Source organism: Carassius carassius, chromosome 18 (assembly GCF_963082965.1).
Source record: "Carassius carassius chromosome 18, fCarCar2.1, whole genome shotgun sequence".
Lineage (NCBI taxonomy): Eukaryota > Metazoa > Chordata > Actinopteri > Cypriniformes > Cyprinidae > Carassius > Carassius carassius.
The window spans coordinates 6,660,067-6,677,610 of record NC_081772.1 but is presented as its reverse complement, the minus strand read 5'-3'; the positions used below and the strand labels follow the sequence as shown (position 1 = coordinate 6,677,610).

Genomic DNA, 17,544 nt, shown 5'->3' with positions numbered 1-17,544 from the left:
AATCTGCTTAAAGCATCTACCATGAGTGTCATTTGTTTTACAATATCATAGTGGACCATTTAATTATTTGCTATTTTGATCGGACCATGTTGTACACTTAGCAATAATTTGAACCAATTTCTGAATCCATATTTTTTATTCCCAGCTTTGGTTAGAGCACTCCTTGGTAGAAGCACCATGCAGGATTTCCTGAACTTGAACGGTATTAATTTTATCCAGGCTTCTTTCAGCTCATAATTATGATTTTATCAAATTTGACATTTAACATTGTCAAGTCTTGTTTTACATGTATTAATGCTGGGTAAATCTCATGTAAGCTTAGACTCTGCCTTGCAAGTATATTGTGAAGCTGAACATGCTTTTTATTAAAAAAATTTTTTTTGCTTTAACTTTGCCCTGTTTATTAAATATGATAAAGTCTAATCAAGCACCATGTTGAATCAGGATGTATTTACAAATGTCTTGAAAGTATGGTAGACTGATGCAAGTCTCAAACTTTTGGAATCTGCTCATCTTTGAGTAGTTTAGGCATGAGCATAAACATAAGCAACTACCCCAATCTCCAAATAATAAAAAAGTTAAATCAATAAAATAATTCCACAATTAAATTACGCACACACACACACACACACACACACACACACACACACACACACACACACATATATATATATATATATATATATATATACATATATATATATATATACATATATATATATAAACCGATCAGTCATAACATTATGACCACCTTCCTAATAATATGTTAGTCAAAACAGCACTTTTGCTGCCAATACAATCCTGATCTGTCGAGGCATGGACTCCACTAGACCCCTGAAGCTGTGCTGTGGTATCTGGCACCAAAATGTTAACAGCAGATCATTTAAGTCCTGTAAGTTGCAAGGTGGGGCCTACATGGATAGGTGTTCAGCACATCTCACAGATGCTCGATTGGATTGAGATCTGAGGAAGGCCAGGTCAACACCTCAAACTTGTTGTTGTGCTCTTCAAACCGTTCCTGAACCATTTTTGCTTTGTGGCAGGACACATTATCCTGCTGAAAGAGGCCACAGTCACCAGGGAATACCGTTTCCATGAAAGGGTGTACATAGTCTGCAACAATGCTTAGGTAAGTGGTACAGAACATGTCAAAGTAACATCCATATGGATGTTTCCCAGCAGAAAATTGCCTAAAGCATCACACTTCCTCTGCCGGCTTGCCTTCTTCCCATAATGCATCCTGGTACCATGTTCTTTTACATCCATGTGATGTAAAAGAAAATGTCATTCGCAGGCCACCTTTTTTAATTGCTCCGAGGTCCATTTCTAATGCTCACATGCCCACTGTTGGCACTTTCAGCAGTGGGCAGGGGTCAGCAGGGGCACCCTGACTGGTCTTTGGCTATGCAGCCCCATACACAACAAACTGTGATGCACTGTATATTCTGACACCTTTCCATCAGAACCAGGATTAACTTCTTGATCAGTTTGAGCTACAGTAGCTCATCTGTTGGCTCAGACCACACGGGCCAGCCTTTATTCCCCATGTGCATCAATGAGCCTTGAACCTGTCGTCAGTTCACCACTGTTCCTTCCTTTGGCCACTTTTGATAGATACTGACCACTGCAGGGAACAGCCCACAAGAGCTGCAGTTTTGAGATGCTCTGACCCAGTCATCTATCCCTCACAATTAGGCCCTTGTCAAACTCGCTCAAATCTTTATGCTTTTTTCTGCTTCTAACACATCAACTTTGAGGACAAAATGTTCACTTGCTGCCTTATATATCCCACCCACTAACAGATGCAGTGATGAAGAGATAATCAGTGTTATTCTGTCAGTGGTCATAATGTTATGCTTGATCAGTGTATATATATCTCAAGGCATTTAAGTAATTTGCAAATAAAATCAATGCTTTTTATTTAATTATTAAGGTCCCCTTATTTTATGATTAATTATATAAGACATTTAAGATATTTTATAACATTACTGTTATAATATTTCCTGCTGCTTCTTTTTTGTTACCAATTTTGTTTGTTTTTTTAAGTTCCCAATATTCTTGATGATTATTCTAATTAGACTTTCATTACTTTAATATTCTACTTTTGATATTATTATTGCATTACAGTAATGGGATTGTGAGTTTTGTGCATTATAGTATTCTAATAAATAATATAATTTAAGATAAATTATATAATAATCTCCCTTATTAATACAAATTAAAATACAAAAATAAAAGTCTGGTTCTGAGAGACATGCCCATACAGCTTTCCTTTCCTAGTGTTATCATTCTTATTAATTGCAGTACCCATACAAACAACTACAGTATCACTCCATATTGAGTCAGATGCAGAACAACTGCAGCAAGGGACTGCAGGGAATTATTTGCCAGTGAGGTCTGGAGAGTGGTGCAGCTAAAATATCTTTATTAATAATCAAAGCCACTTAGCTTTGCCAGTGCAGTTCACAAGGTGTTTGATGAAACCCAGTTCAGTCAGACCCTCTGTTTATGTACAGCCTTTCTGGGTGAGAGCAGATTGCCATTTATTGGAATGTTAACAGGATGTCATTTTAGGCACTTTCTCTCAGAATATTCGACACCAAATCGCATACATATGCCAACTCCACACAGTTACTAGAATCAGTTTAAGGGAAAAGATAATATACAGTGGAGAAATACAGATTTCATCATCCATTATCTGTTGAAGAGGGGGGAAAATATGTTACTCAGCTGCGCTTTGGCATGGTAGTTTGAGCAAAATGAAGACATTTCTTGCTTTCACGCATCATCCAAGGGCTACAATATGCACAGTATTTTAGGCAATTGAAAGTGCAGCATTAAAAGAAACTCTTTGTTGATATTCATTCACGAGGCAAGTAAGAAAAGAAATTATACAGCACAGCTAAAACACCTGAATAGCTTCAGCATTTTGCGCGATTCTATCCCTTTTGCCTAAATATTAGGGAAACGAAAACTTGTTATTCTTGGGGTCCTGTTACTACACAAAACAAAGTGTTCTAACCAGATTAGACTCTTCCTCACACCCCTTCTCACATCACATCACTAGAAATACTGCATCTCTATCCCTACCCCCCTCAGTATGTACAGGAATATTGAAAGGAAAGGCCCACTTATACACCATAATAAATTATTAGTCTACTAGAAAAGAGTGAACACTGGCACACGTTAAAAAAAGGCTTAAAATATAAAGAAGTTACAATTGGTTTTCTATCCGTTATCTTGTTAACAAGACTCAACACTGTCCTAAAAAACAACAATATTCACAAGTATCCTTTTGGAGCGACTGTTACCCGTTCCAAGGTCAGCCTATGTCTAGCTGAAAGATATTAAATACACAACAGATTTGGACACCTCATGCAAACAAATACGGGTGATCCCATGGTGACGTCGAACGGATAAAATAATAGTTCCGTTTAACTCCAAAAAATTTGAATCTCTTAGCAGCTACTGATTTCTTTATTAGATTTTTTCGTAACTGTTCTTGGCACTTTCAAGACAAGTACATCCTGGAAAAAGAAGAAAAAATGACTTGGGTTGCAATTAAACACAGATGGTAATTCCGATGCTTGGAATAACCCTTTGTAAACACAACTGGAATAATGACTCTCCACTCAAGAGACCATTTGAAAGATTGTAGGACTAGATAACTAATGTCATACTGACTATTTAATGAACATTCTTTAAGTATGGATGGTTTCCGTGAAAGTCAGTTGGAGACACTGACACTATATCATCTCAGTGTACCATTGCACGATTCCAAGTCTTTCTCATTGCAGATCTATCCACAGACATTGACTCAATCTGCTCCTCCGTTTCGCACTGCTAATGATGAGAGTCTGCTGAGGGGGGTCGGCCACATGAGGGCTCTCTCGTGCCTGATGGCAGCGCTCTGGTGGAGGAAGGGCTGGGCGTAGACAAAGAAAATCCACTTGGAGTCTTTGAGGTTGAAGTGTCGGTTCTGTGTTCCTCCGACAATCCGTAAGACACTATCATGTTAAGACATTTACGTAGAAAGACAAGTTCAAACATCAGTTCATCGTTTTGATTGGCTGATAAGGCAGTTATCCTTTTACTTTGACCTGTGTGAGAAAAAAAAAACAAGCGTTAAAGACTGATCTAGAGACAGTATGAACAAATAATAAATCACAGTGCATGCTTTTAAGATTGACTGACTGACTGCTTGATTAAGCTCAGCTGGGTAAAACAAAGCACTTAACATTAAAAATGTATGAATGTCACTGCAATAACTAACAAAATATCAAACCAAATGGCATTCCTATTATGAAAAGACAGCACACGCAGGTGTGTCATGCAACCTTGTATTTTTAGAGACACCAGTGGCACTTTCAATTGTATAGTTTGCCCTTAGTGTGCAAAGGACATCCACTGTAATATGTGGAAAAAAAGAGATAATTTGCAACTGAATTTGCAAGTGATCATCATTCATTTATTTTGAGTGGCATGAGGTATAGGACTTAACTAGACCAACCAGATTTAGACATAAATGATCCACATGACAGTCCATCACTTGTAAAGTGAAAAGTTGCATGTTTGTAAACAACTAATCAATTTTTCTTCCAAACAAAATGCTTTTGGTTAAAATAGGAGTCATCCATTCATATTAATGCTCTCTTAAATCAAAAATTAGAAAATAGTTCTTGATCTGTCCATATTTCTCTTCTGATTCACGTGAACGTTTTCAGTAGATAAAGCAAAATCATGGATGGAGGACTTGTTTAAAGTTAAAAGCATCTTGATGGATCTCTTTATAACAAACATGCAGCTTTTTGCTTCACAAGATGTTAACTGATGGACTGAATTCATGTGGATTACACTTGTGGATAATTGTGATTTTTTTTAGCAGCTGTTTGAACTCTCATTCTGATGGCACCCATTCACTGGTGACGAGCAAGTGATGTAATGCTGTATTTCTCCAAATATATTTTGATGAAGAAGCAAACTCATCTACATCTTAGATTGCCTGAGGGTGAGTAAAGGTTTTTTTTTTTTTTTTGTGAATTGTACCTTTAAGTACAAACAAACAAATGTTTATTAGAAAATTCCAAAAACTGTCCGCTCAGAATGGGTATGATACCCCCTGAACATTTTCATCTCACTAAAAAAAAACATTTTCCAAAAGTTGTTTTTAAATGATAAAAAACTAGATAATTAAGACTTGCTAATTCTGAGAAAACCTCTAGCATTAAATTTGTTGTCAGACGATAATGTGATGCTTTGCATCTATTGCAGTAAAAGTGTGATCTGTATGTTCAAATCTCCAAATATTTTTTGGGCCGCTGTAGGCCTATATGTGGGTTTTTGCATTATGTTAAAGGGCTTCTGAGTGAGATCTATTCATTTCATTTAAGTTTTCTCATATCATCTTGCCCTTCTAAATAATTATTAGCTGTGACCTTTTCCACTTTTCATTATTCTATTTTTCTCCACACTGAATCTCAAAATGCACTAAACAACATGCACACAGAACCATGTGGATAAAACCTCCTCCCTGAAATATCAAAATATGCAATCTGCTTATGAATGGACCTGCCATTCAAAGCACTCCAATGCATTATGGAAAAGTGAGAGTCTGACATTTACAAAGGCAAGAGACTCATGACGTGACAGAATGATTTAGTCAGCCGGCCATGTAATAAATACAAAACACTGGCTGACAGTGAATATTCACTGCAACTTCAACAAGACACTTTCTCTGAATAAGACTAGAGGAATAGCCGTGGGTACAGACAAGTTGCGGCTCTTTTCGGTGTAATCCTCATTAATCCCAATTTTACTGCATCTGTTCCTAGAAAACTAAGCAATAAGCATTGCTACTTGTCAGTGATCTAAAAGCCCATGTAATGGCACCTTTCTGCTGAGTGCATAGAGAATGGAGAAACTGGCAGATAAAGGAAATGCATATAATTATACAGTTTCCAGAAAAATATTAAGCAGCAAAACAGCTTTGCAAAATTGATAAAATTAAGAAATGTTTTCTAAGAAGCAAATCAGCATATTAGAATGATTCCTGATGGATCATGTGACACTGAAGACTGGTGTAATGATGCTGAAAATCCAGCTTATATACATATAAAAAAATCAAAATAAAATAAAAACAAATACTAATTTCAAAATACAAAATGTATTTCACAATATTACTGTTTTTTCTGTATTTTTCCATCAAATAAATGCAGCCTTGGTGAGCATAAGAGACTTTCATCAACATTAAAACATTTTACTGCTCCTAAATTGAATGGTTGTGTATATAAACATGCTAGATATTTCAGAATTATTTCTATACAAATTTAAACAAAGGATTTCTTAATGGGAATTCTCCAGGGACAAACTATGTCTATATTATTGGTAAATCAACACAGTCCCTTGCTATTTGAATAATATGAGGTATCCTTTCTGGTCCCATTTCAGTGGCAGCATTCCAGACAGCTTTTTTTTCCTGTGTCTGGACTGTGGTGCTGGGCAGCTCAGCTGTGTCCTTCCTTCCCTGGAGGATGGCGGGGAATGTTCCGGCTGTTTTTTTGCCGTTGGTGTCACATGTGTGCCAAGACTGGTGACAGGCACATTTGGAGCCCCACCATATGTTTTCACATCAGTCGGGCAGATCTCACCCACAGGCCAAAAATGACTTTGGATGATGTCATAGGGTAAAGTACAGCTGAAGTTGTTTATCTTGTATGCCCATACATATATGTATGTATACATGTATGTATATATGGATGTATAATGTGTGTGTGTGTGTGTGTGTGTGTGTGTGTGTGTGTATATATTTATATATATATATATATATTTGGGGTGTATTCGTACCGGACCGTTTTGGTACATGGCTTTCGGTACGGTGCACGTGTGCACCGAATGACCTAATGCAATAATTTGTGTGCGAAACATACAGTAGGTACATTTTCGTGTTTCCACAAGAACATATTAAGTGGCGGAAGTCTCCGCGTTCAGCGCAAATCCCACCCTGCAGCTGATTCTAAAGTTTCAAAAGGCATCACGCGAGTGTGAACCATAGACTGTATAAAAACATGGACGTAGTGTCCGTGACGTCACCTGTAGACTCCTGAAGTGTGTTTTTGAAGCCTAAAGTGTGTAGAGCGGGCCGTCGCCATCTTCGCAGCGCGTCACCGCGCGAGTCTCCCGGGCAATAAAAAAAGGGCAATAATGGGCAATATAATTAAATAAAATAATATTAATTAAGATATTAATATAATTTAAACGGATGAGTTATAAAAAAATTCACCCCCCTCACAGTTGTCATGAAGGGCAAAATTAGCTATTTAGACCAAAATCATTTTTTGCACCAGGCTGTAAACATGTTTTTTCCTGCTGTAAAGTTGGGCATTTTAACATGGGGAGTCTATGGGACTGACTCCCTTTTGCAGCCAGCCTCAAGTGGCCAGTCGATGAATTGCAGTTTTAGTCACTTCCTTATTGGCCTCACGAGAGAGAGCGGGGAGGTTGGCGCTCGGTGTGAACATACAACAAGGAAAAAAACGACCGTAATTCCGTCAGCATTTAAACAGACCTTTGCTGTTAATTCCGATCGGGCCAACGCTATAACGAAATCTGAGCAGGTCTAAAAACTGAAACTGTTGTTGCTGCACTTTACACTTTGGAAAAGTTATATATATATTTTTAAATATGAGCAGGCAAGCTGGGATTGGTAATGCTGCACTGTAATCATAGTTATTTATTTATATTTTTCATTATATTTTATTATGTGATATTGGTTTGAGTTTGGTTTGAGTATTTTATTTAGTGGAGATCTTTGCAGCAGTATTTTATTTATTTTTCTTTATATATATATATATATATATATATATATATTTGACTTTCCACATTAAGGGCAGTCACTGCCTTTGAGAGTCATTTTTATGACTGGTTAGCAGGCTAGAATATTAGATGGTTGATTCTGATGCACAAATTATTGCACAATACTGATTTTCCGTGACTCCCCAAACCCTGCCTTTATTGCAGTTTGGTTTTCCATCAAATAGCTCTCTTCATATAGATAATGGGCCTAAGCTTTGATAGCATTGCTGTCTCACCTTCTGGCATAATGGAGTGCATTGTGGACATAAAGACTGACTCTGTAGAACACAATCACCAATAGATCAGTGTCAATAAGCCAAATCCTCTTAAATCTCCCAGCGATCACCCAGTCCCACCTCTGTGCATTCAACTACTTCCTCATAAACATTTAAGCTACCAACATAGACTCCGCAAACAGATCACCTCCCCTAATATTGACCTAAGCTATTATCCCAGCCAGATTGACAATGATATTATTTTTTAGAGATGTTCGTCTAGAGATACTGCTCAGGGTTTTGTTTTGCTCCAGGTCAGTCTCATCTCATAAAACCACTCCGCTTGTATGTCCACTTTGTCCAACAGAGAGTTTTCTGATAAAAACACACTGACTCACTATACAAGAGCACAAGAGTCTAGAGACTACAACTGCAGTACAAAAACTATATGGAAAATAGCTGATAATGAATTTCATTATCAATTGGTTGTGTCGCTATTAAATAACTTACACTTTGCTGATATTTTCCAATCTGTACATTTTTCTAATTTAAATGTCTTTTGTTCAATTACATAAGAAAGTGAAATGGTAATTTATACACTGGACAAATTTCCTACTATGAAAATATAATAAAATCAATGTCAAGCATTCTTTCTGTAACATGAAATAAAAAATTTATGTTTTTATTTGACATGCTAATTACAGTAAATAAATAAATAAATATTCTAAAATTATATAAATATATAAATATCCTCATGATTACTGTATCTGTTGTTACTTAATGTCATAATTTGATTAATACATTTAAATAAATAAATGTAATAAAATATAATAAAAGTTAAATGTTAAATATTAAATGTATCTGATACATACATAATTACTATTACTATTACAAAAAATATATATATAATATAATAATTGCATGTAAATAACCTGATAATTATATGTTATATAATTAAAGTCATAATTTCATTGATACATTTTAATAAAAATAGAAGGTAATACATTTATCTTACACAGATAAAGAATAATTTTTATTATAAATAAAATATTTAGATAATTATGTTATAAATTAAAAGTCATAATTTAATTGATAAATGTACATAAAATTAAAAGTCAACATATTTGACAAATGTGACAAATCTGACAAATAAATAAGTAAATCGTCAAAATAATTTGATACATTTATAAACATGTTAGATACAGCTTACTAAGAAAACTTAAATCACCTTGCCGAGTTTTGCATTTATGAGCAAATGTAGAGAGCTGAGGTAAAGAAAACTGCTTGAATAAAATACAGTACCCCAGGGAAATTTACCCTGAGGCACCAATATATAATAAAACACTGCTAACACTAAGACAATGTTGCGCATTATGATCTCAGTGTTGGTTTGATTCATGTTTTAAAACCATTCGTGTTTGTTATACTTACATGTACATTGGTTGTAGTTGCAAATGTGACGTCTTCTGTGGTCCTTGGTAACCATATGAATCAAACCCTCCTATAAAGTCAACTAAAGAAATGAGAAAGGGAGAGAAGATGGGGGACAAAAAGAGATAATTAATTGTACTAAACACTTATTAAGGTTGTTGTTCATTCAAATAAGCACTTTAGAATTATGTATCCCATGGGTGTGTCAGTGTGCTAATCATGAGCCCGACCCTCTGTGAGACAGATATCTATGAAGGCCTTTTTGTGGCATGCTGCCTGTTGGATTATATGATAGGCTAACATAAAGCAAACTGACAGGATTAGCCCCGGACCCCTCTGTGAGGTCCCACCAGATGTTTCAGGCCCTGACAAACAAAACAAAAAAAATTTCAAACAAAAAATACTGAAGTATGTTTTTCAAAATAAATATTATTTCAGTTTTTGTACTTCAAGTTTTCACATTTAATTCAATTCAATGTGTTACTTGCCATTTATTTGTAACTGTGAAATTTACAAGCAATTTCTGAGAGAGAATTTTTTTTTAGTGTAGGCTTTATTAAATTGTATGTCCAGACCCAAATGCTTCCACTCTTTACTTATAATTCATCACATCAATAATTGGTATGTGTCTTAAAACTAACTGAAACTAACTTTTCAACTGAAAAAATTATTATAGACTACATTCAAAAGTTTGGGATCAATAAGATTTTTATGAAACAAATTCCTCGTGCTCACCAACGCTGCATTTATTTGATAAAAATAGCGTAATATTGCGAAAAATTATTGCAATTTAACAGTATTCTATTTTAATATCTTTTAAAATCACATTTGTTCCTTTGATGGCAAGGCTGAATTTTCAGCACTATTACTCCAGTTTTCAGTGTCACATGATCCTTCAGAAATCATTCTAATATGTTGATCTGGTGCTCAATTTTTTCTTATTACCATTATTTGTTCATTCAATTGTTCTTTGATTAACAGAAAGTCCAAAAGAACAGGTTTTATTTGAGTTTATTATAAACATCTTTGCTGCCACTTTTGATCAATTTAATGCAACCTTGCTGAACAAAAGGTGACAATTAATTTTTAATTCTACTGACCCCAAACTTTTAAGCATGTAGAAACACACACACACACACACACACACACACACACACACACACACACACACACACACACACACATTTGTTTTTGTGAAAAGTGGGGACATCCCATAGGCGTAATGGTTTTTATACTGTACAAACTGTATATTCTATCGCCCTTTACCAACCCTACACCTAACCCTAACCCTCACAGGAAACATTTTTACTTTCTCAAAAAAACTCATTCTGTATGGTTTATAAGCGTTTTAAAAATGGGGACATGGGTTTTGTCCTCATAAGTCACCCTCTCCTTGTAATACCTGTGTCATACCCATGTCATTATACAGAGTTGAGTCCTGATACTGTATGTCACAAGAACAAGAGACTACACACACACACACACACACACACACAAAAAGAAAACATTTAAAATGGAAAACAATGATCATATCAAAAATAAAATTAAGTTGCGTCGAACATTCCCATCTTAATGTCCTTCGCATGAATATGTCTGCAGGGGGTAAATGTTAAAACAGATTGCTTCTGGGCAGATACCATTGTGCTTTTAAACATCTCTGAAAACATTTCAAACAAGTTGTTTCACTGCAGAAACTCTTCCTGGCAATATAATGGGAAATGCTGGGATCACTGATCCAATAATGACATTAAAAAAACAACAACAACAACAACAACAACAACAACAACAACAACAAAAAACATACAAGCACCATTGACTTTGGGCAAGCGGACAGATCGAGGGTCTCTGGGTCACCTTGAGCTTCAGCATTAGCATTCAAACCTATACAACAACCGTTCCTCGACCTCAACAAAATGACTCAAATAGCTATTTATTCTGTTTTAAGCGACACATCCCAGAAAAGGAGGCATTTCTCTGGCACCGGCGCTGCAGGGAATTAGGCTGAGATGGACGTTTTCTCCTTACAGCATCCATATAGCAAGGCTTTATGAGTTTTATTGTTTTGGCTTCAACCTTCCAAAAGCTTTTCCTCTGACAAAGGCATTTGTAAATGGCACGCGGCGCACAAAGACTATCAGCATGAGCTCCCACCACCCTGCAACCACAAAGCCTGATTGCATATACCCAAAGGAAAGCCTTAACATAATTTCCTTGTTATAGATGCAGAAAGTGTTTCCCCGCAACTTGCGCCCACCAACACTTCCTTATTCTCTCTCTTGCCTTTCCATGCTTTCAGGATCATTTAAATACTGTCCTGTCTTTAAATGGACCCTGGGAGGTTACCCGTGATAGTAGCTGTAATTACATGCGGACCATGTTGATTGGTTTGAGCTGTTCATTACCTTTGCAGAGGTGCTTCTTGTTCGATATTAATTAAAGTCTTAATGGCCAATATGGTGTCCCGATTAGTTCTTCTACATGCCTCAGGGATCAAGCCATCAATATTGTTCACCTGCTTGGAGGATTCAGAGCTTCAGCAATTATATTTCTCAGTGGAATTTTCCTGTGCCCACCCCGGGAACATCAACGGCACTGATATTCTCTCAACGGATGCTATTGTCACGGTGCAGCCGTGTGCCATTCATCACGAGTGCTCTGGCAGTAGCTCAAACTTAGGCTGCCCATGGACTGATTGGGAGAGACTTTCGAGAGGGATTTCCAATTACACAAATGTTCTAGAATCTCTCCTGATCACTGGCTGAGACAATCAGAACCCCTTTTCAACTCCGGGAACGCTGCTGAATGATGTTTGAGGAAGTTAACCAATCAGTGTGGCGGCAGAAGTTTTGTGGCGCAAAGCTTAGCTCATTTGACTAATCTAATGCCAATAAAATGGATTTTGTGAGAGAATGAAATTATTTAGTTTTTGCACGCATCGCTTAGTTGGACAGTTTTATTCATAAACTACTCTGAAAAAGGCTAGAGAGTAACAATCCACAAATTTATAGGGATTCTGATTTAAGATGCTTTTTTCCAACAAAGGAACTATATTTAATGTTCAGGAAGTACTTTGCCCAAATATGAAAGATCTGTCAAAATAATTTCCTGTGTGAGGATATATATTATATTTAATTATTATTATTATTATATATAATTTAATGTTGCAATAACAAAATTAACATTTGAAATGTTACAAATATTACTATTAAATAAATGGTGTTCTTTTGAACTTCCTATCTAAAAATCTTGAAAAAAAGTATCACGCTTTTTACAAAAAAATATGTATTTTCAACATTGATAATAATAAGAAATAATAATAAAAAAAGGATTGTGCTCTAGCTTGGACCAACATGCCAGTGAACTCATGCATAAAAACCCATTTACACACAAATATTCTGCATTAATGGACCATCATGCTACACTGGATGGATTCTGCCACAGGGCTCCCTCTTCGTGATCTTAACATAGTGAAGGCACTCCGTTTAATGAGAGGCTGGCCCTCCAAATGTGGCCATACTTAATTACATTCAGAGTGAATTTTAATGATTCTGATTACGAACTGATTAAATGCAATAAAAAAATAGAGTACAAAAAGGGGGGTGCCTAACAAATAAACAGCCACAAAAACACACACTTTTACATGTCTCTCTCTCTCTCTCTCTCTCTCTCTCTCTCTCTCTGTCAGTCAGTTTTAGTTGCTTGGTTATGAGAGAATGATGAGAACAGGGAAAATAAGGCTCGACTCTGCAAGAGAACAACATTATTGATCTTTTATGCCAGTATTAGGCTGCATATGCTTTGTTATTGTAGCTATTCCTCAAAAGACTCTCCTAAGAAAAAAGTTAAAAGCATCTGAGGGCAAAACACATTAAATGAATAGTCTGTCATGTTTCTTTCTTCTGTAAAACACAAATGGGGAAATGTTGAACAATGTAGTACCCACAGTTTTTAATATAATGGAAGTGAAACAACAACAAAAAATCTACATAAAAAGTATCATAAAAGTGGTTTTATGAAGCCATATTATGGCTTTGTGTTTTCCTATGTGTGCTCAACAAAAGAAAGTAATACACGATAATTAGCAAATGACCAGATTTTTATTTTATTTTGGGTGAACAAAATATAAGAAATATTATAAATCATTCCATCTTCTATCCTCATTATTGTGCTTTCTAATCTTTTGTCAGGACAAGGAGGCGACACAAGCGAAAGACCCATGTGTCACAGCATGATGGTAAGTGTGATCGTCTGAGCACTACAAATGCAACAATTTTCTCCTAGCTTTAAAACACTAGGCCACAGGCTGGTCGTTTGGGATCAATAAAAGCAATCTCTTAGATCCTGCAACATCTAAATTCAAATGTTTACAAGGGCATTCAAACTAGGATAAAGATCTGCCACCAAGAGCTATGTCTATGTCAGTGCTTCATTACCACAGGAAACAAATATTCCCCATATTAAAGCATATAAAAAAAAAAAAAAATAATGCATCTTTACATCTTTAGGTTGTAAACTAAAAACATGTCTAAATGTTGTCTTATTAGTTGCTTCTTTCAAACGACAAAAACACACACACACACACACACACACACACACACACACACACACACACACACACACACACACACACACACACACATATAGTACAGACCAAAAGTTTGGACACACCTTCTCATTCAAAGAGTTTTCTTTATTTTCTTGACTATGAAAATTGTAGAGTCACACTGAAGGCATCAAGGGCTATTTGACCAAGAAGGAGAGTGATGGGGTGCTGCGCCAGATGACCTGGCCTCCACAGTCACCGGACCTGAACCCAATCGAGATGGTTTAGGGCTGAGCTGGACCGCAGACAGAAGGCAAAAGGGCCAACAAGTGCTAAGCATCTCTCGGGGAACTCCTTCAAGACTGTTGGAAGACCATTTCAGGTGACTACCTCTTGAAGCTCATCAAGAGAATGCCAAGAGTGTGCAAAGCAGTAATCAAAGAAAAAGGTGGCTACTTTGAAGAACCTAGAATATGACATATTTTCAGTTGTTTCACACTTTTTTGTTATGTATATAATTCCATATATAATCCCACATGTGTTAATTCATAGTTTTGATGCCTTCAGTGGGAATCTACAATTTTCATAGTCATGAAAATAAAGAAAAATCTTTGAATGAGAAGGTGTGTCCAAACTTCTGGTCTGTACTGTACTGTACTGTATATATTAGCTGTGCGTTTCCCTGAAAGTAATTGCACACCTTAGAACATTCAGATTCAAGCATTCAACAGCCACGTAGTATAAATATAACTGATATCTTTTAAGCAAGCATTATTTATGTGAGCGTAAGCCAAACCTTAATTAAAAAATAAACAAAAACAAACTCATAACTGAATTATGAAGTATACTCACAGCTGTCCTCCTCTTCTGAAATGAGCTTCACAACATAACAGGCATAGATGAACCCAGCAAGCTGTGAAGAGAACAGAAAACAGCATTGATTAGAATAATCAACTCTACTAATCAATTTGCCTATATTAAGGTTAAGTGTAGTGCACCGAAGAGATCTGGAAAAATAATGTTTCCCACAATCATTCCTAGCACTCTTTTGCAATGGTAAAATCGACTTTGTTGAAATAAAAAATAAACTTTTAACACATATACACATTTAAAATGTACAGTTTTCCCTTTCAAGAAAGAGCATTATTGAGGAATCTTCGTTCAATGCTCTTAAAAAAATATCTTTAGAATGACACTGTCCCTTCCAAATAATGATTTTGCTATGACAAAAACCAAACTTCCTCTGTCAACAGAAAATACATCAACAAAGGAAATAAAACAGTTTGTCAACCCATTTCATGTGGTCATTATATCAGAATAAGCAAACAAACCATTAGGGAAAACCATTAGTGGTTCATTCGGTTAATTAGAGAGAAAAAAAACAGTAGATGTTCATATGTTCTGCTTAAATGAGAATATGTAAAGAGAATTAAGAGATCAAAGTTGGAGAAAGGTAGGTTTATTTTCATTAAGACGAGAGCTTGACATCAAACTGAGACACTGCCACAGGAAATGGGTCTTTAGAGCAATGAGGACAGAGTGAAGCAGAAATGTTGGATCCTCATCCTCATTGCTGCAAAATACAGCACTACTGAATCATAGAAGCACACGGATGCACAAAGGTCCTATTTTCCTAGCTCTGAATCACTCATTAGCATCCATGTTTAAAGAAAAAGATCGGTGGCGGGCTTGGGACTTCAACAGCCATTTAGAAGGATGAATGTGAAACGATGATGAAAAGATCGCACCAGAATATTGAGTACTGTAAACACATTTAATGGACAAACAGAAGACTTGGAACTCTCCGAGCAGACTCTTTAAAATGCCCAGGGAGCACTGCTGGGCTTTTTATAAACTCTCTTCATCAGAGAACCATGTTGTTGTGTTAGACCGGTGATTTTATAGAACCAGACTGATTAGAAGTCTCTGATCAAATCAAGACAAATGATAGAGTGGGACAGCTTGAACTCCCATTGTCTGCACTGCCAAAATAAGGTCTACAAGACCAGTGTTGTGGGAAACACAACAACAATAAAACCTGGGTTACATAATCAGATCTATGAGGTTTTTCCAGTATGGTTATTTATAGTGGTTACTGTATATATATATATATATGGCTAATTATATACAGCATATATATTATTTATAGAGAATAATGATTTGAAATATATTGCATTAATTAATATTACATATTAAACTATTTTAATATAATTATAAAAATATTAAATAAATACACAGTAGTTAACATTTGAAGTGGATCAAAATCTTTCATCAGAGTTGTCCTAAAACCAAAACCATTCACATTCTTGTCGTAGGACAACTTTGATGAACTTCAAATGATGACTACTGTATAATGGTTTTAAATATATTAAATGACTAAATTTGGATACTGCATCAAAGCAGTAGTGAATTTGCTCTGTCTTTCAACCGTCATTTCATCTTAAATTACATTTTAAGCTGACTTAAAAATTCAAGCTGAATTTCATAGAATTTATACAATTGTTTATTATTGTTCAATGTATTTTGATGATTTAAAGTAATATAACAATTTAAATTGAACATATAGTTTTTTACAGAGTTATATATGAGCCTAGACTTTTGATTGGTAACATACGTTGGACAGATCAACATTTTAAAAAATCACTTTGAATGTGAAAATTTTTTTGCAAACCAATCAAATCACTTCCATTAAGGACAAGAGAGACATCTGGACAGAAAAAAGTAACACAAAATAACTTAATTAATACAAGTTATTTTTCACGAGTAACCCAATACGTTATTTTTAAAAGTAACATTCCCCAACACAGTGCCCCAGTTGTGCTGAGAGCAAATATACTTTGACATACTGCTAAAAGGCCACCCAGACTTGAGATTACAATGCTCTTCTATGAGATACAAACTTGTGTCCCCTCAAGGAATGCTCTAGAATGCGAACGTGTTTACAAGACATGTTTATGTACCGCCATTTCTTATCATTTGAGCAGTTTATTTAACTAAATGAACAGAGCAAACAGTCCCGGACTGCATTCCCGGTCCAGTCCCTCTGGATAATCGCAGTATGGCGGTAAATGGGAGGAAAAGCATATTTAGGATTCTGAGAATACCTCAAGGTCTTGCTCTCATTTACACTGAATAATGTACCATTCCCTCCTCCTTCCGAGTGGCAGTGGAGAGCATGGGGCCGTGCTCACACACATGCAGTCCGTATCCAGACAGGGTCATTTACATAATATCACACAACTATGTGAAAGACTATGCTGTATCCAAGGAACCGGGAACCAAAATACTGTCTGGCCCAATGTGTTGAGCTTAGCTGAGGCAACACCACATTGGGCCAGAGAGTATTTTGGTTCCCGGTTCCTTGGATACAGCACCCAGTGAGGATAAGGAGGCAATGCAGAAGCCAGCTGCTATGTGTGTTTGTGTTGGAAAAGAGGCAGATTAGGGTTCAACGCACACAATACAGGCTGCTCTTTTGATTACCTGATGCTATCATCTGCCCAT

The 17,544-nt window shown here is 36.1% G+C and overlaps 1 protein-coding gene across 1 annotated transcript in view; it reads right to left on the bottom strand.

Moving 5' to 3' along the window:
- Nucleotides 1-1,704: 1,704 nt before the first annotated feature.
- LOC132092221 (sodium/potassium-transporting ATPase subunit beta-1-interacting protein 2-like) overlaps nucleotides 1,705-17,544 on the bottom strand; it is a 162,570-nt gene continuing 146,730 nt past the window's right edge. Inside the window, exons 5-7 of the mRNA XM_059498366.1 lie at nucleotides 14,893-14,953; nucleotides 9,498-9,579; nucleotides 1,705-4,100 (exon numbers count right to left, since the gene is read on the bottom strand). Coding sequence (XP_059354349.1) covers nucleotides 4,091-4,100; nucleotides 9,498-9,579; nucleotides 14,893-14,953 — 153 coding nt within the window. The 3' untranslated portion in view covers nucleotides 1,705-4,090. The remainder of the gene's footprint in view (nucleotides 4,101-9,497; nucleotides 9,580-14,892; nucleotides 14,954-17,544) is intronic.